Consider the following 24,088-nt stretch of genomic DNA (forward strand, 5'->3'; position numbering starts at 1 on the left):
TTTCAATCATTTTTATTGTCATTTTCTCATACAAACATAAGGTGGGCATTCCCACCTTCAACCAATACTCAACCAAATGTGTGTGAGCTTTTTCTGCTACAGAGCATGTATGCAGGAAGAGCATTGACATGGCAAGAGGAAACCAGCTTTGGTAAGAATTTTGGGATTGTTCTCAGGACTACCCTGTCTTTATGAACTTGCATAAATAGTTATTGTCAAGTTTAGAACTGCAACTCACTGATCTCTCTTGTAACGGCCACTAAAAAGCTACCTTCCATGACAAGAACTGCATGCCATATTAGTGTAATGGCTCAAAAGAAAGCCCCATAAGATCCCACAAGTTCCAAACAGGTCTTGGAGGCGACCTTAGTTGGCTGACTCTTTTGAGGCCTTCCAAGAAGACCTTAATGAGAGGACTATCCCAAAGATATGTTCAATACTTTCTACAAATGTAACAATAATGATGCACAGAGACTTTAGTGGAGAAATCATTCCCGGGTGGGTGTGCTTACTAATATAGTAGTGGATATATTTTCCATTAGGTAACATAGCAGATGTGCATAGTGTGTTTACATGCTTAACACAGGACTCGCATAGTCTTATGTAAGATTGAGTTAACCAAATGCTAAGATCTCACACATCATACTGCTAAGTAGATTTCAGAGCAGGTGTTGAGGGAGTCCCAGAGAGAGACATACAGAGGTGTGTTCCTTCTAGGCCTCGATTGCTGGCTTCTCCTATGAATAAGTTACAAAGAATGCTAGGCCAAATAAAAGACATCCTTCAACTGAAGGTGGGCAAAGCTGTCACACATTCCCTACTGATGGTGGGAAGTATTTTATCTTGGGAAGTACCTGAAAGTGCTTCTGGAGCCCTTCTGCAAGGTTTCATCCTCTCATTTGTAGCAAACCTGTGCATCTGCTCTCATGGGTGCTGTGGGCGTGAAGCGTATTTCTTTTGGTGTGCATGACAGTATTTGTTTATTAACCGTATTGCTCACGTTCTTGGGGATCATGTCCCAGGTGCGTTGATTGGGGAGGGGCCTGGGTTAGAGCAGTGGGGAGGTGTTAGTGGGTACCTGCCATAGGTCAAATGCTTGGATTGGCATAAGATGCGGTGGTCCCACTTGTTCATTTGGCTTTATTCACTTATTGGGCATGGCCTTTCACCCTTTTGATGGCAGCCTTGCCTTAATGATAAGCAGTTCTTCATAGGTAACTTCTCTGGGAATTGCAGGTAAGATTCTGGGGGCTTCTGTTATTCTGCCTTGGATTGTTCTTGGTTGTTAAGTCTACAACTGGCAGTATGTTTTCATTTAGTGCTGTTCTTAGGCTGCACCCCCGACAGTTGACTTGTTGTTTTTGTCCCTCTATGTGACCTATTTGGCTCTAGTGGGAAGTACACTGCACCAGTGCTGTTTTATTCTTTGCTTCCTAACCTTTAGCAACCATGTAACTTGTAGATTTGTTCTGTGAATGTCTGGCCTTCCTGTAAAGTGTGCCAGGAAAATTGTACTTGAAGACCACTATAATCTGTTTAGTCGGGGCAGTGGAAAGTGTTGCTTGCTGACCCCCAGGAGCTTCAAAGGGGGCCACACTCTGATACTGCTGCATGAAGGTTGATACCTTCCGCCTTGAGGGCTGTTCCCTGAAAAGATAATGAACTGCTTGTGTCCTGCATTTGTGTTTTTGGAAGTGTGCAGTCGATCTATTTTAGTTTTATCCTAAGCAAAAGTGTTGCTGGCAAGAGACTTCACAGCAATGTGTTTGTTTCCTTGTATACACTATTGCCTTTCACTCGTAAAAGGACGGGTGGTTGTCAGGGGACAGATTTTGGGCTTTTGGGCTGTGTTTGGCTTTTTGGCCAAGTGGATTGTTGCAGTTTGGATGCCTGTGTGTTCTACTTCTCTCCTGTGGCTGGCGGTTTTTGCATTTCTTGGGCGGCCTTGCTCTCCCCTGGTTTATTACATTGGGTATGCTTAATATAACACCTTTTGCCGTTTTCGGTAGTTAGCCACCTGTGCTGCTGTTTTGTGATTTTTAGTTACGTTACATGTTTATGCAGGCTGGTAGTGGCTTTGAGTGTGACATGCAAAGTGGTTATTATGGTTATGATATTAGTTGTTTGATGGGTTGTGCAGGCTTGTCTGGCTCTGCCTTTCGACTGTGTTTGTGTTATACCTTTGCTCTCTGCTTTATGGTTGGATTCTGGTAACTTGCATCCTTTTCCTCTTCAGTGCATGGTTTTCCATTGTGACCCTTGCTTTCCTTGCCATCAGTATGTTTTATGTAGTGGGTTTCATCTAGGGGGCTGTTTGTATCCTTCTCTCCTTGAATACGTGGGATGTTTTTGTTTTGGCTGTTGCATTCTGTTAACATTTCAAGGACCAGTCTTTCAATAGTGCATGGAAGTGGTGTTGAGTTTGGCTGGCTGCTTTAGCCTTGGTTCTTTGAATTAAGAATGGTTAGGGTCTGGGACATTCTGCTTTCCTCTCTTTGGATGGCTTTCACTTTGTCATTGGTTTACTAGTGTTAGGCACTTACTGTTTGCAGACAGTTTATCTTCCAGAACCTAGCATTACTGCCTAGGCATTTTACTATATTTTGCATTCATTTCTTTTTTGTGATTGTGACACAGAGACTCTATTTCTCAGTTTTCTCAAGTCATTTATTAGCATTCAACTTAAGCGCATACTATCATCAGCTCATCCCAATCTGGTCTCTCCCAACTGTCCACCTTGGAATGCCCGGCCCCAACAGGTTCTACCTGATGACACCGCTCAGTTCAATTAACATACCAGTTATAGATAGAAAACCACAACACATTGCCCCCTCCTTTTAAATAGACAACATAACACAATAATATAGTCTTATGTGGTAAAAGAACAGTAAAGGAGCTTTGGATAAAGGAGAATTGGAAGGAAAATTTGAACAATGAGGGAAAGGGAAAACCAAATATACACATAATGAACGTTTTCCAAAATGTGGAATTAAACAGGAAGCAAAGAAACCGAGATAGATATAATATTGGTTCAATACGAATAGCACAGAGTAAACACTACAGTAACTGAGCTTGAATGGGGGTGAATTGTTAATTTAATCTGTTGCATATCCCTAACACACAAAATCCTCAAATCGCTTTGGAAACTTCTTCTGCACACTCTTCCTGACCCCACCATTTCCTCCAGATCATTTTCCAAAATTCTCATCATACACACTCCTTGGGCTAGGCTTTCCTCTAGAACATTTAGCCAACCGTGACATGCTCCAAATCTCCCATCCCTCCAAAACTACTGTTTTTTTTCTCACCGCTATTATTTGTTTGGTCCCATAAACTTGGATTCTCCTTTGGGACTCCACATAGGTTTTTTGATACAGACCATATCTCCCACATACCAATCTCTCTGGTGTACACAATGCCTAGAATCAAACCTTTTCTTATACTTGTCTTGATTGGCAATTGCTCTGTTCTGATTAGGTTTTGTTTTATCTGCCATCATAGGGTTGCTTCTCACTTTTGAACACGCTAACGCAGATGTCTTAATTAGAAATTAATAAAGAATGTTTAGGTATTTTGAATAATGACTTATGTAGAAAAATGAATAACGTAGAAAAATAATGTGCACGTTTGAATTGTGACCTCGGAGGCTGGCCACCTGTGTTCACGAGATATACTAGAAATATGATTAATCTATATGAAATATTGAAAATGTATTAGATTAATGTAGTAATATGTCATATTAAGGGTTATGAATTATGCTCTTGCTTATTAATTGTAGGCCTTAACTTAGTGAGTGCCTTGGCCTAGTTTTGCCAGGCCTCATGTAGAAGCTGTATTTTCTAGCGTTTAATGAAAAATGCTGACAGAGTGAACTAACTGTGAAATGCTCACTGTTTTAATAAAATGCTTAGTAGAGGCTTTCTAGGAGAACCGACGTACAGGAGTTGAGGTCTCTCGTAAAGTAACTAAATGTGTGTAAAGGGTTCTTTCCCAGGACGCGAACATTGAAGACACTGACTGGAGATGAAGATGCAACAATTTCGATACCAGACAAGCTGGATAATGAGGACATCGTAAAGCTGACCAATCAACGACATGTGAACTGTGAAATATTGGAATTCATAGATTTGGTAAAGGAAAATTATTGGGTAGGGTAATAACGTTCGATTAATTGACCAATTGGAAATTAGAGGAAAGTTTGGGGAACTTTGATATAATAACATGACAGAGGGAAAAAGAGAGAGACTTGTCCTGATTTTGTGAAGTGATATTGAGAAGAAGAGATTCGAGATTCTGTCATTGGGCTCATACTCTCTGACTGAGAGCCTGATGTGTTGCTGATCGCCTGATGACCTGAGGACGAAGACTGATTATGCTTGCTGATCCATACCATGGACAGGTAGATATGAATGACTAAATTGCATTTTTATGCCTTTTCTTTCTAAGTACCAACTGCGCTGACTTAGTTTTTTCTTTAGGTAGATGGTTTCCAAATTGGTGTTCTAAATTGTTTTGCATAAAGCCCCACATGCTGATGCTAATTGGAGTTAGTTAAGGCTACTTAAATGACGACTGACAAATTACAGGGACAAATGGTTGACGGACTATCTTGCTGAACTTAATGGATGTCAAAGAGTTACTAAACTGGGTTTTAATAATGTCTTATGTTGATGCATTAGAATGTCTTTTGATTCAAGCTTTGATTAGGTCATGTCTTCTGCGACTTGCTGATTAACAAGTGTTAGAAATTGTATGATTAGAGTTGATGATTAAAATTCTATGTCAGGACCGGAGGCTCAGATTATGCTATCTCTTTATTTACTGAGCCAAACACAGCAGCCAATTAAACATTAGTAAACAAAAAACTTCACATCCCAAGATGCTCTGTATCCCAGTCATGTGCTCCAATCACCTATCGTGACCCTAGTCCATATCAAGCATGACCCCCAACGTCATATCCTCTTTCTTTGCTGCTTTGCAGCAGATAAGTAACTTCTATTTTTACTCTTCATGCGTCTTGTTTGTTTTACCTTATAAAATTCGATTTGAATGTGTAAATTATAGCGATGCGATTTCGCGCGCTCTGCGTGGTTATTGTATTTTGTTTGTGTCACAAATTGTGGCATTTAAGGCCTGTTTTGAGCCTGTCTTGTGGAGCGGGAGCACTGTACGCGCGTAGTCTTTTGTTTGTTTGTTTTAACACGCTCTGCTGAGTGCGCGCATGTTTTACGAGCCGATCTCTTATCCCTTAGCTTTTATAGAGATCGGCTCGTATTTGGACGCGCGTCTTTTGGCAGACAAGTTATTAATTGAACAGAGACTCCCAAAGTGCCTCCCTGACACCCAGATCTCTTAGATCTAGGTTGTAAAATTGATATAAGGCTCTGCCTAGAGTGTTAACAGGCAGCTCCCTCCACTCACTACAGTAAAGGCTCTATTGTAGCTTGGTGCCTGTAAGGGGTTATTCACTCCCCCTTTAAGATTGATTTTTTCTGTATACACTTCTAGTGCTATGGCTCAATAGAGTGACCAGGACACAGGGTATTACACCCTGAAGATACTGACAACCAACTTGAGGTAAACCTAGTTGAAGCACTTGACAATAGAGTGCAACAGTCAGTTAATGATGCCTTGGTGAGAGCGTTAGGTCCTTTTTCTGGACAGTTATTAGAATTCACTCACTCTCAAGGTTGGATGCCTGATAAGTCACCTCCTACCCCGGAGGGGAAAATCCCTAAGGAAGCCTCTAAGTCCAAGGCTAAGACAAAGAATCTGGAAAAGGATGATTCCTCTGGCGACTTGCATGCAGACGTGTTTGAGAGACTGCGCAAAAAACGCATTTCGGAGCATAACTACAGCACTTTAGATAATTCCTCATCTTCAGGAGACTCTTCAGATCAGGATTCAGACGAGCTTAATATTTCTAACCCTAGTAAGAAGGCGAAGAAACAGACCACTTCCCAGTTGCTAGATTTTGATCCTTCGGAGATTATGCATCCTAGATCTTCTAATTGGCTCCCATCTCCGGAAGTCGCACAGTATGTACATGCCAATTTAAGGAGAAATTCTGATAAAGAGGTACACTCCCCGTCTCAGAGCAGAATGCCCTAGACCAGATTTAGATAATAGCGTGGCCGACACTCCTGAAATTGATCCTACTATGGTCACCTTCCTGATTTTTTTTTCAAAGGATCCGAAAAAAGGATTAGATAGATCATGGCCTTTGTGTCTGGACAAACTGCTAGATATGTCAGGCCCCCTGACTAAAATTCTAGACTTGGCTGTCGTATCCAAAGAGTCGGGTCACCCCTGTGGATACCGATATTCTTTTAGGTTGGGCACAGAGAGCTGTCTGTCAGTTAGGTAACACCAACTGTGCCATTTCTGCTGAACGCAGAAAGTCCATTCTTATGCGTATGGACCCTAAACTAGTCGACTTAGCCTCTTCAGAGGCAGGGCCAGCAGCGGAAGGGCTTCTGTTTGGATCATCCTTTATTAAGGAATTGGCAAAATTTTGTTCCACCTTTTCCACCCTTGACAAAGCACAAATGTCCCTGAAAAAAGTCTTTAAGCGAGGCCTTTTTGTCAGGGCTGGGCGTTATGGTGGACTAATGCCTGGCCGATGCTCCTTTGGAAGTCCCCAACACTACTATCCCAGAGGTCGAGATAATTGGTCTGGAGACCAATCAGACGTCACCTTTTACCCCAAGCGTTCCAGAGGTAGACCACCTAGATTCCGACGTGGGCATCGCAGAGGGCAACAAGGAGAGATCTAGGACTCCTCCTACTCTGGTAAGTCTCATTCAACTTTCTCAAGTTATTCTTGGGGGAAGTGTGGGCTTGTGTATAGACAACTGGAGAAAAAATTCTGGGGACCCTTGGATCCTTCAGACAGTGTCAGGTTTTCATCTGGAGTTTATCAGCACTCCTTTTCAGTTAGCTCCCCCGGGGCAAATGATTTTTTCCCAAGAAAGTCAGAGGTTTATAGATACAGAAGTGCAAGCCCTATTAGACAAAGGGGCAGTAGTTTTACCTACACCTCACCCCTCCGGATTTTGCAGTCCCATTTTTGTAGTGGACAAAAAAGGAGGGGGTCATTGGTTAGTCTTGAATCTAAAAGACTTCAATTCTTGGATTGTGTACAGGCACTTCAAGATGGAGGGGATTCACATGTTAAGAGATATCCTTCTGGAAAGAGACTGGAAGGTGAGACTGGACCTGTCCATTCCAATTTTTCCCCCTCACAGGAGATTTCTCCAGTTTCTGTAGAAAGATTAGTGCTTGTAATTCACAGCTCTCCCATTCGGCCTGTCCTCAGCACCCTGGTGTTTCACAAAGTTGTTGAGACCAGTGATGGAAAGGTTGAGATCAAAGGGAGTATGTCTAATTATTTATTTAGACAACATCTTGTTGATGGCACAGGATCCACAGACATTGCAGATACACTTGAACTGGGCAATCAGTCTGTTGCAGGATTTGGGTTTCCTGATCAATGCACAGAAATCATTGTTGAATCCGACACAAGTGATAGAGTTTTTGGGTTTCAAGATCGACTCTCTTAAAGCACTATTGATTCTCCCCTCGTCCAAGATCCGCAATATCAAGAGGGAATTACGCTCAGCTATAGTCAGTCCGACCATTTCTCTAAGGAGCATTGCCCGACTGGTGGGGCTGTTAGCATCCTCCATTCAGGCAATTTTTCCTGCCCCCCCCACACTATCGAGCACTACAGAGATTGAAGATCAAGTACTTGAGACAGGGTCTGAGTTACTCGACCTTGATTCCGTTAACCACAGAGGTCAAAGAGGAAATACAGTGGTGGCTTCATCACATGGAGGCGTGGAACGGCAGAGCCATTTTAGGGTCACATCCAGAGGTAGTGATAGAATCAGACGCCAGTCAGTGGGGATGGGGAGCCCGCTGCGGGTCTGTAGTGACCGGGGGTCGATGGTCAATGACGGAGCAAAATCTCCATATCAATTGTTTGGAGCTTCTTGCGGGGTCATTTGCGATAAAGAGCTTATCCCCTCTCAAGACAGATTGTTACATCCTTCTGAGAATGGACAACATCTCAGCAGTTCGATACGTCAACAAACTGGGGTGGACGAAATCCAGGATTCTGGCAGAGATAGCCAAGGAGTTTTGGCATTATTGCTTAAGCCACAGGTTGGTAATTCTGGCCGAGTATCTCCTGGGTGTTCAGAACACCATTGCAGACTGGAATTCCAGATATCTGACGGACACCAGCGATTGGAGACTGGATCCAGTTATTTTCCAACAGATAGTTCAAGAATGGGGCACTTGCCAGACAGATCTTTTTGCATCTCGCCTCAATACCCAGATTCCGAAATTCTTCAGTTGGAGACCGGACCCTCTAGCAATAGCGACAGATGCCTTTCTACAGAATTGGTCTCAGTTTCAGGGTTATGCGATCCCTCCTTTCCTTTGGATTCCCAGGGTATTGTCTCAGGTTCGGAGACAGAAGTCGGACCTAGTCTTGGTGACTCCATTTTGGAGGTCTCAACCCTGGTTCCCTGTCACACTACAGCTAGCCTGTGCCCGTCCTTTGTTCATTCCTCCGCAGCAGAATTTACTATCGAGTCCGGAGGGCCATCAACATCCACTGATTCTATCGGGGACTCTTATGTTGATGGCATGGATGGTTTCAGGGCAAAATGGAAAACCCCAGGCCTTTTGCAGCAAGCTGAAAGCTTTATCAAACAAGCCTGGGCCTCTAGCACTCACAAGAGATATACATCTGCATGGCGTAGATGGGATAGTTGGTGTAATGGAAGGAGTATGAATCCCTTGGAGTCAAATATTGAATTAATTCTCAATTTTCTGGCAGAATTAGCTTCTTCAGGTTTGGCATGTAGGACTGTTAATAATTTTAGATCAGCTATTTCGGCTGGACATAAACACATTGACGGTAAACCAGTAGGGGAACATCCACTTGTCTGTAAATTATTGAGAGGTATTCGTTTTTCTAAGCCTCCTCAAGCCAAATATTCAGTGCTATGGGATGTGAACATTGTGTTAAAATGTTTAGATTCTTGGCCCTGTAATAGATTTTTATCCCGTAAACAGATTTCAGCAAAATTGACTATGTTATTATGCTTAATTTCATGTAAGCGAGTTTCAGATGTCAAGGCTTTAGATTTATCTGGTAAAATGTATTCTCCTAATGGTGTTACTTTTAATATTACTAGAAGGACTAAAACCAATTGCAGGTCAGTAACTTATCCTTGGTACCCGGATAACTCACAATTATGTGTAGTACAATGTTTGAAAGATTATGAATTGGTTACGGAAGAGTTTAGACAGACCATGGATGGTCAATTATTGATTTCTTTACAGAAACCATTTAAACCAGTTTCATCAGCCACTCTCTCGAGATGGATTAAATGGTTAATGAGTGAAGCTGGTATTGATACCAGTCATTTTGGAGCTCATTCTGTTAGGGGAGCCATGGCCTCGAAATCTTATTCTCTAGGATCAAGTTTGGAAGATATCATGAAGACAGCAGATTGGTCTTTGGAATGTACTTTTCTTAAGTTTTATTTTAAGCCTGTTGTTGATGTGGCCTGTGTTGTTATTGATCAGCTTTGAACTAGCATAATCTGAGCCTCCGGTCCTGACATAGAATAAAAAAAAATTCTAGCTTTTGCGTCAAGAATTTTCAATTCTATTAAGGACACGGAGGCGAGAATTATCCCTCCCATATATTATTTATCGATGTTATATTTTGATGTATTCAGTTGTTAAACATGATACCTTTTATTCCCTCCCTGTTTTATACATAGTGAAATGTTTAAAGAATGGTATAAGTAATAACCTGTCAGTAGGTGGTATTATTTTTTATTATTGTTTATCCTAGGATCCCATCAGAAGAATTCATGATGGTGATCATAAAGATATTGATCGAACAAACCGTTTGGTTCAACTCTCAAGATGTTGGATTCGTCTTGCTACTTCAGTTGAGTTATCTTCAGTCATTTGGTTTGGATGAGAAGATTCGGTGAAACAACATTTACAGAGAAGTTTGGAAAATAATTATTGTTGGTATCTGTTTGGACAAAGAAAGAGGATATGACGTTGGGGGTCATGCTTGATATGGACTAGGGTCACGATAGGTGATTGGAGCACGTGACTGGGATACAGAGCATCTTGGGATGTGAAGTTTTTTGTTTACATATGTTTAATTGGCTGCTGTGTTTGGCTCAGTAAAGAAAGAGATAGCATAATCCTCGCCTCCGTCTCCTTAATAGAATTGACAATTCTTGACGCGAAAGCTAGAATTTCTTTTATTCATGACTTAGTATTGTTACCGAATAGGGAATAAACTTACTAAACTTATACCTAAAAGTGTGGTTATTCATGACTGAAAAGTTACGGTGTGTGAAAATTACTGACTCCATTGATTGTAAATTTGACTATTGACTATTGTGTACTGACTTTCGATTCTATATCGAAACTATGGTAAGAACACTCTATACGAATCAAAAGGTTAATCGACCTATATGCGTCCACTTGTAAGTTTACTTACCAAAGACCGGCGTGCCAACAAACAACCACAATAGGTTTAATTTAGATCCAGTTAACCTTCCTTTCAATAATGGGAATGGAGACATTCCCATCACAGCATTAGGCGTCTTTCTATGAGCCCACAACGTCTCTCTAAGAACCACTTTTAAAGGCAGCTTATTTTCAACATCAATTTGTACACATGCTCTCTCACTTACTGGTTCATTTTTTCAACTAAACCATTCACTTGGGGAGCATAAAGGGCAGAATGGAAATGAGAAATCGCCAAACCTTCAAGAAAGTTCGTCATCTCTAGTGAGGTAAATTGAACTCCATTATCTGTAATTATCATTTTAAGGATTCCTTCAGAGGCAAAAACATCTGTCAGGAATTCCACCACAGTTTTTGGGCATGCAACTGGGAGTAATCCACTTAGAGGTGTAATCAACTAGGACAATGACAAATCTCTCATTAGGTGGCAATACTTTGAATGGTCCCATCAAATCTAACCCTAACTTAGACCACTGCTCATCTGGAACACATACAGGGGACAAAGGGGCGGTTCTCACAATCCTAGACTCGTCATTACTTGCACAATGTATACAATTCTTAAAACTTCTTCTACTGGTCTGTCAAGACCTGGCCACCAGCAGCATTCACTCATGCTGGCTTTGGTAAGGTTTCTACCTAGATGTCCCTGATGAGCAAGGTTAATGAACTTCCCACATAACACCGCTGGTGGGATCAACCTATCATTTCTATACAAATTACCTTCAATGATACTCAATTCTTCTTTAATATCCCAAAATGCCTCAGTTCCATCTGAACAACTGCTCAAATTAGGCCATGCTCGACTACACAGTCAGATACTAACTTGCAAACAGTGTCTTTCTCTGCCTCTGAACCCCATTCCTACTTGCCAAAAGCTGATTCCATAACCACAAAAAAATAGGAACCTAGTCATCCAACCGATTATCTCTAATAGGTGACCTGGAAAGAAAATCAGCAAGAATATTTAATTCCTGGCAAATACTCCACTTGGAAATTAAATCCCATGAGCTTAATGCAGGGAGTTGTATTCTCAACACCTCTATAAGCAAACATTTGCACAAGAGGCCTATGATTGCTTCTGAGTACAAACCGTAGACCCCAGAAGTAATATTTGAAATAGTTCATGAACCAGGTGCAAGCTAGTGAATCAAGTTCCACCACTGAATATCGTTCTTCAGTCCCTTTAAGATAACGCGAGGCAAAAGCTACCGCTCTCTCCTCTCCGTCCACTATTTGTGTAAGGACAGCCCCAAGACCCATCAAACTGGCATCAGTAGATAATAGTGTCTTCCATTTCACATCAAAATGACCTAAAGTAGGCATTTTTATACTCTGGTTCTTCACTATATTGAAAGCTTTTCCACATTCTAGAGACCATTAAAAGTTTGTACCTTTCTTCAACATCAATCTTAAAGGTTGTACCACACTTGCAAAATTTCTAATGAATTTCGAGTAGTACTCTGCAAGGCCAAGGAACAATCTTATTTGATCTTTATCTGTAGGTGTAGGCACTGATGTAATGGATTTAACCAATTCTAACTTGGGTTTAATACCATCTTCAGAGATGGTGTGACCCAGGTAGGAAACTGTGCCCACTCTAAATCTGCATTTCTCTCGCTTTAAAGTCAGACCACTGCCCTTTAACCTTGTGAGTACCTCTGTCAAATTGACATCATGCTTGTTCATGTCCTCTCCATAGACCAGTGTATCGTCTTGAAAGAACAGCACATAATTCACGCCTTTGAGTACCTCCTTCATCACTCTTTGGAAACATGCAGAAGCCAATCCAAAAGACATTCTGATAAACCTAAACGCTCCCAAAGGAGGGACAAAGAAGGTAAGGTGTCTCGAATCCTCATGGAGCAAGATTTAAGGTTTCACCAATATTTGGCAGAGGTTGACGATCCACCCATATGCACTGGCTGAGTCCTGCCAGGCCTACACATACTAATCTTTGATTTGTTGTCCTTAGGAGCCAAACATTCTGAGGCCTCGATCTCTTCAATTACTCCTAATTCCAGTAGTTTACTTAATTCTTCCTTAAGAGGATTCAACATTAAATGAGGTAGCTTTCTTCCCTTATGCACAACAGGTCCAGCATTAGATTTTAAAATGACCTTATGTTTGAAACTTGTCAATGAGCCCAGTTTGTTGCTAAATAATTCTGGAGATTCACTCACAGCATCGGTGTCATCGCTAACATGTGATATTGACAAAACTTAATCAGGTGAATTTGGGTCCAAAATGATTCCCAAATCCCTCTAGTGCCGGCAAGCCAGAAGGTTATCACCACGCTTTGCCATGTAAATTTTTACAACTGTTTCACGCCCCTTGAAGTTTATCATCATTACAGAGTAGCCAATCAAATCAATTTTTAGCCCACTATGGCCTATTGGGTTAATATCTGGTGGTGATAATTCAACGTTGCTTTCCAGTTCTTATCACCAACTAATGTAAAAGGAGAACCAGAATCTGCAAGGACAGGAACTATGTTCCCATCAATTTCAATGTCACACTTTGGCATGACCAATTTACTCTCTGGTCCGACTTCAACTTGTTGAATACCACTACTCAAGCAATCAATACATAATATCATTTGTTGATTTGTTAGAATTTTATCCACAATATTTACTTTGGAATTCCTGCAAACTTTAGATTCCCACAATTCCTACAATGGACATTTCGAGCAAAGCATTTAGGGGTATTCGCTAGATGCCCCAGATTACCACATTTATAACATTTAACTTTGGAGTCTTTTTGTGCATCGCCACAAATTTTCAACCGTCCAGCTACTTTTTGTACAAGCTCCTCTTCAGGATTATCATCACACATGGAAACTGTGGCTAAAGTGGATCCAGTTGAGGTAGAAGTAGGATTGGACCCAGCACCCCTCATCTCTTTGACCCAAAATGTAGCATGTTCCATACTTTCTACGATGGTTATTGCTTCTTGTAAAGTTGGGATTTTTGCTAACAACTTCTCCCGTACTCTTGGATTGTTGGCACTGCGCACAAGTTGCTCTCTTATTAGGGACTCAGTCAAATTTGCAAATTCACATGTTTGTGCTAGAGTCTTTAGAAACACAACATAATTTCCCCTTTGGGTTGCGTTCTCATAAAAAATGTGTCTCTCTCAATGACAACATTTGTTTGGGCTCCAAAATGCTTCTTAAGTATCATAACCAACATTTCAAAAATATCCCTAGGTTCTCCATCAGCAGTATCAATTGGTATTAAGTCAAGACTACCATAAACATTCCTTCAATGCCTAAATTGTGTAAGATAATGCCCTGTTTCCTTTCAGGGGAAAACCTTTCACCACCAACACCAATTAAATAGGAATCAAATAAATTGATCCACTTATTCTACGGTAATACGGGTTCACCTTGTTCTGATAAAAATTGAGGTGGTTGAGAAATACTGAGAGGTGAGTGGGTTCACATGTCAAAATAATTCCTGAAAAGCAATGTAAAAAAACATTCTAATATAAGTTAACATAAATGACTGAAATATTAAAATACCATAAAAACTAATATCGCAGCTTAACACAATTGACTAAAATAAGAATGTTGCAGTTTCTTTTTCAGCTTAGTTTGATAAGCACCGTCTGTTCATGTAGTACATGAAAGTGCTTTGCATGCGTGGGTTCATATCCCATCCTCGTCGCCACTGGACATTGAGACTCTTTTTTCTCAAGTCATTTATTAGCATCCATCTTAAGCGTATACCATCATCAGCTAATCCCACTCCGGTCTCTCCCAACTGTCCAGCCTTGGAATGTCCGTCCCCAACAGGTTCTACCTGATGACACCGCTCAGTTAAAGGAACATAATTATAGATGTAAAATCACAACAGATTGCTTGCTGTTGTCCTATCGGTACATCTGTTTGGTAAGGATTTTGGCTACCTTATGTTCTGCAGGTGCTTGGGTCACTATCAATCTAACTTGGTTTTTGAGACATCCTTCTTCTCTGTCAGTCAAGAGGCATGAGTCTGTCTGAGTTTCTCCAGCCAAATTGCGTTGTCCTCAAACCCACTCAATGAGGTACTGCATTGGTATTAATTCATGATGTGAGGACTTTGCAGGCAGACGTACCCAGCAGAAAAAGTTTTACTTTCGGTAACTGACTTTTCTGGTGGATATGCTACATGCAGATTCCTCACGACCTGTCAGCATCAACAACTTTGAGTGGTTACAGTGCTAGTGGTTACAGGGCTAGATATAATGTGTTCATGCATTCCTTTAAGTCACTCAGGCTTGTCTCCACCTTGATAGGAGTGGGGGAAAAAGATGAGAACTGATGTTTTAGTGCTGAGTGGAGCTATATATGGCTCCATGGTGTAACATCTGGGGAGGTGCTGGTGCCAACTTGGAGCCATTGTGCTAGCTGTAGGTGCAAGAGAGGTGTTGCAAAACTTCAAATCAGTCTGGCACCTGGGGGTGATTTATGAGGTTATGAATCTACATGCAGATAGAATATCCACCACAAAGATCATTAAGTTAAGTAGCTTTCTTATGGTAGGAGTCTAGAGTTCTTCTGCTTAGTACTTTGCTATAGACTTTCCAATGTTTATTGTAATGTATATGTGTTGCCGTTTTAAGTATTTGCAAGTATTAGCCAGTTCTAGTTCTGTCCTCAATATCTAGTCCCAGAGACATTTTTATGCAGATGCAAAGTAGGGAGCTTTTTGCAGCCTCACCTTTCAATGCACCCAACTGATTGCAAAGACTCAATCTCTCATCTTCTTCAACTTCCCTCCTGCTACCTCCATCTACCCCTACCTAACCCATCTCTACTTCTTACCCCATTATCTCTCTCTCTCTACCATGCTAACTCATTTTACCTGTCTAACTCCCTCTAATGTACTCCAAACTCTATATCCACCATGTACACCTGCCTCTCAGCTTTCTCTATTCCATCTTGCTCACCAACATGTTCTATCTCAGTTCCCTCCAGCTTCCCAATAAGAAAATTCCCTCACCATACATTCCATCTCAGTTCTCAACTCTCCTTCTAATTGAAAACCTGTATGCTGCTTGTCTATCACTGTAGACCTCTCATATCTTTGACACATATGTGTTCCTTCTCACCTCTCTGCCCTCAACCCTATCTCTCTGCACCTACCCACCTACTGTTGTGTCTCTACTCTTTATTCTCTATTTTACACCTTTGTCTACGGCGCCTCTCTTTTAGACACCTATCTCTACCTCTCTCATGCCCTCACCTCTGTAGCACACTATGGACAAAGTTCACAAAAGTAAATGTACATAAACCTATCTACTCATGTGCAGTTGCATATGATGTTATAGAAAAACAATTTCGTGAAATACCATTACTGAGAAACCATTTCATCTCAACTCTTAAATGGAAATTTTCAGAATGAATGGCATTTACCTTTTCTTAGAAACCAATTTACAGAAAGTTGTTTTGGTCGAAATTGGCTTTGAATGCTCAGGTTTTAAACTTAAATGCAACTGTTGCAGTTCTTACAGTTTTGTCTGTGATATTTATTGCAAAACTTTGCTTCAGGGGGTCAGTATTTCGATATCTTTTTAAATATCTTTTACACTCAAAAAGTTACTTTATATGCTTTTAATCTGCTGACCAACCACCACACCTAAACACCATATCGATCGCTGACCCCTCACAATCAGTATATCAATATACATCCCTGCCCCCCAACCCCCGTCATCACACCTAACCTACACTCCTCGCTGAAGCTTAAAAGCCCTTTCGACACCAAAAATCCACCATCCCTGAGCTGTATAATCACTCACTATCCCTAACCACACCCATTCCTAAACCCTAAAAATCCTTTCTCCACTTAAACCCTGCCTGTCCCATACCCCTTAAAACACCTCAGCACAGCCAAACTTCACAATGCAATTTTGGATTTTTCCTTACAATTATCTTTCTCTTAAATTGTTTCCTTTAACTTTTCATTTTTGTGCATTTCCTGAAAACTGTCTTTCCTTAAAATTGGTTTTCCATTATTTGGAATGTGGTTTCTCAGTTTTCATTTTACATGAATTCACACACATGTGTACACCTAGTCTCACATTACACCACTCCTTTGCAAATCACCGTTTCTAAATTGGGAAATTATAGCTTGGAAAAGACTAGGAAGTCGCCTCCTCCCAAAATAAGGCAGTACAGCCAGCACCCTATGAATGAACTTACAAATAACTTTTCACCTGTTAGTGGAGATCTCCCTTATGGGACATTACAGGGAACTTTAATAAAGATTACTTATTCAAATATACATTAACATAAAACTAACAAAATAAATGTGTACAGAATTTAACTCAAGTTAAATGTGTATTAATAAAATAATTGATTGGCATCAATGTAATTTGTAAACATTCATTTTTCCACAATTTAAAAAAATGTCCAACCCTCACTAATATTTTTATTTCATTGACTTGTAGTAAACCTGGGTTAAAAGTTATGTATTCAATTAATTTACTTTTAGAGTTGGAAACATAAGTTTACAAATTTAATTTTCCATTCAAATTTAATGTAAGTGTATTATTAAATAAAAAAAAACAATTAAATGAATCAATTGAAATAGTTTTAAAAAAAATCTAACTATAGTTTTAATAGTTGACAGGATGCAAATTCAATTCTTAACTGCAAACGTCCTGAGAGCACATTTTTCTCTCCCTTGTGGAGGAGGCATCTATCCTGTTAGAAATATATATTTAAAGTTCTTGGTGCATATTGCTAAACAAACACCAGATACCAAACGACAATCAAAACACCCTGGATAACATGATCTTGAATCTGTCTTAATCTCATATTTACAAATGTTCTAAATTGTAGTCCCTTTGCTCTGCAAATTTGTGCCCTAAAACCCATATTAGCTTTAATGAATTAGGAAGACTCTGTCATATTTGTACTTTGGAATAAACTCCTTGAATCACCATATGTAAGTCGTAGAAATAAACAGAGGACCTTGTCCCTATTCAGTATTCTTGCCTGTTCACTTTCTCGAGGGCCATAAATTATAATAATTAATTACAATATGGCAGTGTGAGAGAGAGGCTGGCAGAGTAACAGATGGGCAATGTACACAAAGATGTTAATAGAAAAGAAAAGAGTAGGGACGGAGAGGTAGGTAGTGACAAAGTTCAATGATGACAGAATTAGAGAGGTTGACAGCAATAAAGAAGAGAGAGATAGACAATCTTCTTACTGTGTTAATCATTTGATCAGGGGTTCCTTGGAAGGTGGGGTGCTTCATGTCCTGAAATGTCTCTTTTATAAGCAAATATCTTGTTTTATTTTATGCACTAATTCACTAAACATTTATCCTTATGTCATTCCTACAAAAGGAGGACAGGCTGGGTAGACATTGAACGCTATGTAAAATGTTGTTGAAGCAAGACAAAAATACATCTGGATACAAGCACACAAAAAAATGGCCTTGGGCAATGCTTATACAAGCTTTTTTCTGCTACTATTTGGTTAGTGGAAACCAGGCAGCCTGAGCTTAGGGCTGGTTTTCCTACCCTCGTTTCTGAAAGTTTAATGTATATTTCAGTTTTGTTTTGCATTATAAGATTTTAAGTCAGGTGAAACTGAGTGATAGAATTTGGCCCCAAAATAGGACTTGTCCCCCAAAATACTTACCTTGTCCCAAAAAAATCATCCAGAAAGACTGCTGGTAAATGTGGACACAGATATTCTTTTTTAAACATTTTAAACTAAACCAAGGAAAAAAAAGACATCAAATCAGTTCATTATTTAATGAAACAAAATAAGGGTTATTGTTTCACCTTGACAAAGCAATTTTTTCCAAGATACAATGGAAATGAAAAATTGACAAACTATTATAATATCCTTAAAGTTCAGAATTTGAAGTCGATTTTTCATTAAAACTACTGTCCATTTCAAAACTCACCTCTAAATCTTCATTCTGCCTTTGTAAATCCTCCAAAATTATCTGCAATTCCTCCTCATCTTCACTTTCACTTTCACTCTCGGAAGAATACTCTTCTGTTTCACTACGGCCGTGTTGTTGGCGACTAAGGAAAATGAGTTTGGTATTTAGTGACACAGCAAACAAATTAAGTTTGAAAGAAAAAAAGAAAGATTTCAATAGTTGTTATGCTCTCCATTTTAAAGTATATAATGGACTTTTATGTTATGTATGTTTTAAAATTCTCTGTCAGGCTCTTATAAACTTCATAAATTAATTAAAATAAAAACATATTCTTAAAATGTTTTAAATATGCACTTTACCTTTTGTAACCAATATTCTGCAAAATGTATTCATAGCGGCAACTCATATTTTTTAAACAAAAGAGCTACGCAAACAAGCAAAGACTAGTTCTCCAATAGCAAAGATAAACTGTTAGACAGAACTCCACTTGCTCAGATGTAACTATGATCAGGGAATGCAACTAGAGTAGGTGTTGCTTAACCCCGTCAGCAATGAACTGTCCCAACAGTGTCCCTGATTAAAAGCATAATGGCCAAATGGAAGTCTGCCATCTCTGAGGCACTGTATTAATTCTTGCTATTTGTAATAAAAAAAACACATCAGACCTTCTAAATGCAATACAATAGGTTAAAATGGATACCTCGGACTCTCTGGATCTTCCATTGCTAAAATTAAGGTGGCCAAAGACTGGTTGGATATGTTGCTTTGTGATCATTATTATTGCAAAGGGCTTCTAATGAAAAAAGATCACCAGTCACTTTCTTTGTGGGTGTGACAAAATGTTTTCTGGGTCAAGGATGAACTTTTTTCCTAATTTATAATGTACAACAGTAAAAATTATCACTTGTCCGTATGTCAGCAAACAGCTTGTTAGAAAAGCAACGAGCTTTGATTCAACATCTACAGAATTTCTTTGATTACATACTGTTTTTCACTAATTACTTACCATACATTTGTAAAATTAAGCATGTGATGCAAAAATCAAGGAACTTAAATAGAATATTCTCAGCATTCACAGTATGACTTCTACCTTTGAATTTCAGCAATCTCTGCTCGAAGACGATCGATTTCTTCTTTTTCTGTGGCAATCTGTCTTCGGAGAAACTGCTCCATATTCACCAGTTCTTCCTGTTCTGTTAAAATCTCATTCTCCTGCAATTAACAACTGAGAAAACTTAATAAGGCAACAATGGCATTTCGAGTTGCAAAGAAACATGAATTTGACTGGGCATGGCAGTCAGAAAACAGAGATGCTAGATCTGCTAAATTATGGTCTTAATCGGACATAGCACTGACCACATGTGCCTTCCAAATGCCTAACAGAGAGAATACTGCCTGTAAAAGTGACAATGCAAGAATGCGGTCAAAACAAAGGCAGATGTGAATACATCATAATCAATTTGTGCTCAGGTAAGACATTTAGGGCCAGATGTATCAAAGGTTTTTACCCACTGTATGTCTATAGGGAAATGTGTTCATACATATGGCCCGTAGGTACTTTAGAGCACAGAGTTAATTTTTCTTAACGCTCAAGCATTTCCCAATATAGGTTGCACAGACCATCATTCTAGGTTCCACTGAAAACTGTGGAATAATAAACAGTAAAACATGGAATATTAAGTAGACAAATAATGAAACTATGAAATGGTATGAGGGATCCAAATAAACCTTGACATATTGTGTGTGCTACCAACTACTGTTTTTTGTTGTTCAATTCATACTTAAGGTAATAGTTGTACTTTGACTGTGTTCATTTCATGTTCTTCTGAAGCTGCCTCTCCAGGGGCAAAGTAAATGCAAGGTCTGTGCTGCCTAGAGAAAACATCAGCATGGAGAACAGTCTTCCTAGAAGCAGAGTTTGTATCTGCAGCTGATCAGATAATCTTTCTTGCAGGGGACTTTGATGCAGAAGCAAAAAAATATGAGGATGAATTTAGATGAGGTGATAGCAATGCCAAAGCGACTGGCAATACCCGTCTCAAGTTGTGAAAACAGGTTAGGTACAGTTCTGCTTCAAATAATTGATTTGTTCTATTAATATTAGCACTTATTCAATAGAAAGCTACTGTAATAGTCACAGGTGTCTCTAATATTATTAGACCTTAATCACAGTAGACCTTTTGCAGTGAGTAGAAGATTTTGAAACCAGTTCTAATATTTGGAGTTATCACAATCCCGCGCTCAGGTTTAATTTTCCATTCAATCCACCTCATCCGGGAAATTATTTTCCTTAGAGCGAAGTCCCCATCCATAAGGATTCTGAAAAGATACACGTCTGAAATGGGAGAAAATACATCATATTTTATTCACTAAAAGGATTGTTGAGACTGCAATGGTCTGTCCTGATATTGATCAGGGGGGTAGCACTGAGGCAGTCATTCTGCTAGTCTTCACTACTGTAGAACATAACTTTAGCTTGTATGTCTCTTAAATAAAAACAGACTTTATTTCCACTCTAAAATGGGAAGACAAGAAATGCTAAAATGTGAATAAGTCAAGCAAAACAGTGGTCATGTTGGATTAATTAAATCACAAAATCCTTGAGGAAAACGTAAATGTTACTAACCCAGTAGACATCTGTTCATGGCATGTAGTGCTGTAGATGCACATGCTTTGCAAAAGCCCGCCATCTAGTGTTGGGCTTGGAGTGTTACAATTTGTTTTTCTTCGAAGAATCTTTTTGAATCACAAGATCAAGTGACAACTCCTCTCGGTGATAGTGCGCATGGGCATCGAGTCCTTTGTTAGCTTGTTTTCCCACTGGTGGGTGGGGTAAAGAGTGTATATATAGATAGATAGTAAATAAAAAAGGATGTCCATGCAATGTGTGTGTATGTATATATATATAGCCATAAACACTCCCTTAAATACCAGGAGAACCAGGACACCTCCAATATGAAAATTCAATTTATTTCAGCACAAAATCCAACGCATCCATGAGTAAGGCTGCTGCCGAAACGCGTTGGATTTTGTGCTGAAATAAATTGAATTTTCATATTGGAGGTATCCTGGTTCTCCTGGTATTTAAGGGAGTGTTTATGGCTATATTAGGGCCTCTCGGAGCCCATATATATACACATACATATATATATATGTATATATATACACACACACAATATTTTTTACTACAATGAACTCAGGCTTCCAGGGAGGAGGGAGGGCGCATGTGAATCTATAGCACTAAAGGCCACGAACAGATGTCTACTGGCCACGTAACATTTTCCGTTTGATGGCATGTGTAATGCTTTGCATAGACTGAAAAGCAGTCCCCTCCAATTAAGCTGTGGCTAGCCTGTAGGAGTTGGAGTAGCTTGAAAAAGTGACCTAAGGACTGCTTGGCCAACATTTGCCTGTTGGCGAGCTAAAACATCTACACAATAGTGTTTAGTAAATGTGGGTGCAGCTTTACAAATATCTGCTATTGGAATGTTTCCTAAAAAAAGTCATAGAAGCGCCTTTTTTCCTGGTAGAGCGGCTTTAGGATGTGTTGGTAATTGTCTTTTAGCATTGAGTTAACACGTCTGAATACACTTGACTATCCATCTAGCTATTCCATTTTTAGAAATCAGATTGCCCTTGTGGGGCTTTGAAATTGCTAGAAATGGTTGTTTATATTTTCTAAAACTTTTAGACCTGCCAATGTAATACATAAGAGTTTGTTTAACATCTAGTGCGTGCAGAGCTCTTTCAGCGTTTGAGTCTTGCTGTGGGGGGAAAAAAAAGCAGGTAGTTCAACTGATTGGTTAATAAGAAATGGTGAAACTATGATGCTACCCATTATCTGGGCTGGGGTTCCATCCTGACAGAGCGGACTCCCCTGTGGTGCAGTGATCTGCTGAGGGATTTGAGGACCCTGGGTGGATTCCGAAGATGGTCGCTTGTGGAGATCGAAACCCTGGGGGATGTCTGGAAGGGTTGGGCTCCTGTGACGTTCCAGGACTTACAGCAAGACTACTAAATGGCGGGAACAGAACAGTTTAGATACCTGCAGCTGCGGCATGCTTTGAGTGAATATGTTCCGGAGCACAAGCAGTTGCCAGAGGCGACCCCTCTGGAAGACCATCATTTGAAGGAGCCCCTGGAGTCGAAGGCCATATCCTTGCTCTACAAGAAACTACTGAATAACTCACTGGATCCGATGACTGCCCTACGGGCCAAATGGGAGTCCGATTTGGGTGCACTTTCCGACGAGGACCGCGGAGCGGCGAGACAAGGTCCCAGGGTGGTGGCGATTAAGGCACGGTTCAGACTGATCCAGCTCCAGATTCTTCACAGGGCATACTATTCCAGAGTGGTGACACATAAGATGGGTTGGACTCAGGATGCACAGTGCTTGTGGCGCTGTGGGTCGGAGGGCACCTTCTACCATATTTTATGAGCATGTCCCAGGCTGCAGACTTACTGGCAGGGGGGGCCGGGGAGGCGCCTCAGGTCCTTGGAAGGGCAGTCCTGCTAGATCCCAGACTGCTGCTACTGAATATAGCGGGATAGGAACACTGGCCGAAGCAGCAGGCAACATGGTTGGCAGTAGCAGCAATAGTCGTCAAGCGTAATATAGTGCGGTTGTGGGGCGCTGAGTCCCCACCTAGTCTTCAGGAGTGGTGGTTGGACCTGGACTGGTGCTGCAATGCGGAAAAAGTAATCGATGATATCAGGGGGTGCCCGGGGAAATGGAAGATAATTTGAGATGGGTGGGGGGCTTACACGGGCAGGAATTGATCCTTCTGCTAACGATGCCCTGGAGGGAGGCATGGCGATGGGTTGGCCACTCTGCTGTATACTTTATGGGGGATGTATGACTGTGATGTTTATTAGATATTGGATTGTTCTGTACTCCTACTCTGAGTGGTTGATTAACAACGGGTCCTCAATGGTCGTATGTTACGTGTTGCAATGGCTATTTTGTCGTTCAATAAAATAATAAAAAAAAAAAAAAAATGGTGAAACTACTTTAGGGTTTGTCCTAAGGACTACTCTATCTTTATGTACTTGAAAAAAGGTTCCTCTAAACTGAAAGCTTGTGTCTCACTTACACGTCGTAGAGAAGTGATAGCTACCAAAAACGCAACTTTCCATGAAATTGCAAAGAGCAAGAGTGTATGAGTTCAAATGGTGGACTCATAAGTCTAGTAAGGACAATGCTAAGGTTCCATACTGGAGCTGGAGGAACCCTCGGTCGATTAACTCTTAAGTCCTTCCATGAATGCATTAATTACAGGAATTCTGAACAAACAAATATGTTGGCTGTTTTGAAGGTAAGCAGCTATAGATGCTAAATGTAGTCTAATAGATGAATATGCTAAATTTGCCTTTTGTAAATGTAGCAGATAAACACACAATGTCTTGTACTGACGCTTTAAGAGGATCAATGTGTTTAGGTTGACAGTAGCATACAAAACATTTCCATTTTGCAGCATAACACTGACTAGTTGAAGGATTACATGCCTCCCTAGGTATGTCCATACATTCAGGGGGAAGTTGTAAATACCCAAACTCTATGACTTCATGAGCCATATCCCAAGATTGAGTGTTTTGGGGTCTGGATGTCTGATTTGATCTCTCTTTTG

General features: G+C 40.3%; 1 protein-coding gene across 1 annotated transcript in view; it reads right to left on the reverse strand.

Moving 5' to 3' along the window:
• RALBP1 (ralA binding protein 1) overlaps positions 1-24,088 on the reverse strand; it is a 211,957-nt gene that overhangs the window by 14,338 nt on the left and 173,531 nt on the right. The window contains exons 8-9 of the mRNA XM_069216586.1: positions 19,552-19,673; positions 18,480-18,603 (exon numbers count right to left, since the gene is read on the reverse strand). Of these exons, the coding sequence (XP_069072687.1) occupies positions 18,480-18,603; positions 19,552-19,673 (246 nt within the window). The remainder of the gene's footprint in view (positions 1-18,479; positions 18,604-19,551; positions 19,674-24,088) is intronic.

The sequence above is a fragment of the Pleurodeles waltl genome, chromosome 2_1 (genome assembly GCF_031143425.1).
Source record: "Pleurodeles waltl isolate 20211129_DDA chromosome 2_1, aPleWal1.hap1.20221129, whole genome shotgun sequence".
Classification (NCBI taxonomy): domain Eukaryota; kingdom Metazoa; phylum Chordata; class Amphibia; order Caudata; family Salamandridae; genus Pleurodeles; species Pleurodeles waltl.